General features: G+C 46.5%; 1 protein-coding gene across 1 annotated transcript in view; it reads right to left on the bottom strand.

Annotated features, from left to right (window-relative positions):
- T265_15131 (hypothetical protein) overlaps positions 1-4,136 on the bottom strand; it is a gene marked incomplete at both ends in the record, with an annotated part of 14,259 nt that overhangs the window by 1,646 nt on the left and 8,477 nt on the right. The window contains 5 exons of the mRNA XM_009176715.1: positions 41-404; positions 1,205-1,353; positions 1,652-1,953; positions 2,569-3,070; positions 3,155-3,498. Of these exons, the coding sequence (XP_009174979.1) occupies positions 41-404; positions 1,205-1,353; positions 1,652-1,953; positions 2,569-3,070; positions 3,155-3,498 (1,661 nt within the window). The remainder of the gene's footprint in view (positions 1-40; positions 405-1,204; positions 1,354-1,651; positions 1,954-2,568; positions 3,071-3,154; positions 3,499-4,136) is intronic.

The following is a 4,136-nucleotide window of genomic DNA, read 5'->3' as shown; positions in this document are numbered from 1 at the left end:
AGTGGAGGATTTGAAAAAAAACTGAAGCAGAGTAACCAACCTGGAAAGCACCACCTGGCCGACCGTAACTGGCCACAGAGCCCGGAAGCAAAGGATTATTGGGATTATTGCCACGATAATTCCCACGGTAGTTGCCACCACCTGTGGCACGGCCACTGCCACGATTCCCTCGGTATCCACCACCACTTCCTGCAGAAGATCCAAAATAGTGTTGCGTGATATGATACGGAGCTTCTGGCAAGCTAGGACGACGCGGATCACGTAGGTAATTGTTGAAGAATATGGCATTATCCTTTTTTGCTGCCTCGACCTTCTCCATGTGTTTGTTGAAAATGTGTTTCCGCACAAATATTGGCTCCCGGAACTTCTTATCGGATAGCGGACAAACCCAAACAACCTTGAACCTGCGCAAGAAAGAAACGAATGAGATGTTGATCCATACATGTAGCTGAGGCAGTTTATTTTGAATATTCGCCGCAGGTGTGAAAAGCTAGGCGAGGAACCAGCTAATAAGCAGCTACAATGCTCACTTTTCCTTGGACACCTGTGGCCTCAGCGAAACATTAAATAAGAACCTCACTTCTGTTATAATGAATCGTAGTTGAGAAATAACCTATCAAGTGGAGTGCGAAGCAGCTAACTGTTCTACCTTACGTGCCACCGAATAAAAAGTATTCCCCATTGTTCCAGCTGACCAGTTCCGAAATAAACCTTGCAGTGAACAGCAACAAATAAGCAAAAAATGTGGATTACAAACTTAATAGTCATGAGCAGCCAGAGTAGCATACGATTCAAACACATGTTTGCTCAACACCAAGCTATTTACGTTCGTCGCAACCAATTTGAGAACATGGCTGACTAAGGGCGTCGTCGATAACTGAGTCCACTTGAAGACAGCGCTACATAGCTCAAAACACGGAGCCGCTTCCATCCAATGAAAGCGACTGCGCACGGTACCGTCTGTAGTGAGCCATATTGCTTTATTTATATTAATCGAAAGCTAGGAATTTTTCTGCTGTGTCAAGCCCGATATAGTGCAAGCTGCAGCGGGAAAGGTTTTTGGCTTCAAGACTGCTACTGTCGAGGCTTGAGCGACCTAGTTCCAATGCCTTCGCCGTGATGACTGGTCAATGATGGGGAAATCGCTCGGAGTCAACCTTTCTTCGGCATCCAACGTAACATATACAGAGCATTCGTAACCTACGGTTTTTTCTTCCCCGTCCTCTTCTGTATATTGGCCTCAACAAACTCCTCAGCCGCCTTCTCTGGATCTCGCATTCCAAGCTTCTTCATCTCCTCTTCAGTGAGGTCTTTGGGGACGTCAATAATCCCACGCAACTTGAGCCCGAAATTCTGATGAGGGATGAACAACAGTACATAATTTAGGAAACCACCAACACCATAAGGGAAAATGTAACGGCTTTCTAGAAAAACAGTACATGAAAATCGTCAAAAAGTAATGCCAGAGTGAAATACTGTGAGCAGGGCACCACAAACGTGACACGAACTGCGCGAGGGACCCTATGAGAAAAGATGACACACTTATCGCTTATGAGTCACCAGACACCACCATTTAGAGAAACGATCCGAGTACTGATTCAATTAACAATAGAACACATCAACTTCTGACATTACAAGACAGGAAACTTACACGTATATGCTCAGAAATTTCCCTCTGGTTGAAAACCAATCCAGCCGAGCGTCCACCCGGAAGTGTGGGATTTAAACCTCTATCTCCGCGAGCATGTAGTATGCCACATCGATGGGGCATCGAGTCCTCCATGGGGTAAATGGCACCAGCATAGAAGTCCACGGAGTGCACAACACGCAAATACAGGATAAGGTAGTCTAGAGCCTTCGCCAAAACGGGGTCGTATTCAAGGACTACAGGAATAGGACGCCCGTTATGACCTCCATCGACACCTTCCTCCGATTCGTTCTGATTCGATTCAGCTGGAATGAAAACACTCGACGGAATCAGATCGCTTACAGGCTCGTCACCATGTTTGTGGTTAGAGTAGAACTAGTAAATTGACGTGAAGTAAACGAGTTGCACTACAAGACGCTGACACGTAATTTGAGCGTTGCATGGTGGAGTTTGGATCACCAATGCAAAAACTAAGATCCATCAGTTCAGCTTATCATCTGTCAACCATGTAATAAGAATGCGTTGTTTCCAGCTATGCACCAGAGTCGATCGGCTACTTCGAGAAAAAAGGGCCATTACGCGTTGAAGGTAGTAGTACTGGTGCAGGAGTGGCACTGAGTACGTGATTGAGCTACTGTTGATCTACTTCTGAATACTTGCCAAATTGTACTCTGTAAACAACTGTATAATCGATACAACCGATGTGAATTCACAAACCGGCCGGGTAAACTTTGCAGTATGTTTCAGCCCGAAAACACGAAGCTGACCACGAAGCACCTTTCACTATTATGCTGCTTAATGCAGAATTAGGCTAACCCGCTATCAGTGAAGCTATGCTGATCAATCGATACCACCCACAGCAAATGCCCGCCTACTCTTGTTGTATCGGTTAAGTAATCAATCACGCAGTTTTTACTTACCCAGCAATGCTTCTTCTTCACTACCACCTTCTTCAACGAGGTAGTCAGTCAGATTCTTCAACAACGGATTCTTGCTGCGAATCGCCAAACCTAGCAGAGCAGGCATGTTTTTAGACTTTGATTCGATTGCACCAGAGGCTTCAGTAGCTTGTCGTTCAACATCCGCGTCATCATCTTCAGACTGCCAGAGACCATGGGCAGCATCCAGACGTGCCACCAGCTGCGAGGCAAGCATCAAGTCATGACGCATTACGGGTTTGTGTCGAGTAAGAGGGGTTAGGGGACGAACACGCTGAGCCAAATCCCGATTCACGGTAGCCCCTAATTCGCCATTGGGTAAAGTGACCTTCTCACGCAGGAGTGGGCTAGTATTCAGAGCCCAACATATTTTCTTGATATTCACAGTTGGCTTGTAAGTGGCCCACGCATGGCGCATGAATCGTCTTTCCGGCACAGGATCCCACATAGCCAACCGCAGAAAACCCGGTTGTGAGGCACACAGCTGATAACGGAATAGTAAAATCGGTGAAATTTGGGACCGATAGCATAAAATGGGAAAAATAGAGGGAAGACCGTAGTTACTTACTTCCTTGAGCTCCGCTTCAGTAACACTTGGAGGAAGAGCGCGAAAAAATATCGACGCAGTTTTATGAAGAGGCCACGACTTCTTCGGACTTGTTGAAGTGACAACCTCGGGCTGTTGTTGAGTGGTTTTCGTATCCGCAGAGGCTAATGATCCGGGTGATTCAGGTAATGGCTTTTCGCCAGTTGACCCCAGTAAAACAGAGGAGACAGAATCCAGGCCCTCAGTAAGCAAATGATCTCCTGGGTTTTCAGCCGTCGTAGGGGTTGGTACGTCATTGTCATCTTCCTCGGTATTGGGAAACGCGCTGTCAGAACCATTTTCCTGAAGGTCATGTGATCCGGCATCTAAGAGAAAATTATATCACAAAGTAACTGAAAAATAATTTGCAAGGTGTGCTAATCCAGAATCTGTGGAAACTACCTTCGGCGCATGGTTTGGAAAAGACAGTAATACCGTATTGTAAGAAAGCAGGGCAATTTAAGAATTCATGATTTGAACGGTATTCTGAGGTTCAACAGCAGGAAGTCGGATTGAAACAGTATTGCACAAAAACGGTGTAATATGAGCTAGTCTAGTCAGAACAGAACTCCCCAGTCGACCCGTAGAGCAAAAAGAATCTGGTTCAAAGAGCTGAACTACTGGATGAAATGTCCGGCTACGCCGCAAAGAATCCCGCCGTCATTCATTGTTTACTTGATCACAGAACTTGTGTCTAAAGAGTTTGAATCGAGGTCGCCTGTATGGTAACCAGGATCTGCTTTTCCGACTCGCTTTCGCACCGAACAATGCCAATGGACCCCCGCGCGTAGGACAAATATCGCACGTCGTTTGTGCCCCGTCGCGTGTGGACTTGTCTATCATCATCATCATCATTGTCAGCTGTAATAACCGCGTAATCGTCGTACTGTGGTTGTAGTTGCCGCAGTTTCGTTCACCGATGGTTTGGGGGGGGAGGTAGCTGCGCGTTGCAGGCGGGAGCTGA

Source organism: Opisthorchis viverrini, assembly GCF_000715545.1.
Source record: "Opisthorchis viverrini unplaced genomic scaffold opera_v5_355, whole genome shotgun sequence".
Classification (NCBI taxonomy): Eukaryota; Metazoa; Platyhelminthes; class Trematoda; order Opisthorchiida; family Opisthorchiidae; genus Opisthorchis; species Opisthorchis viverrini.
Note: the sequence above shows the minus strand (reverse complement) of the source record. Positions and strands in the feature narration are given on the sequence as shown.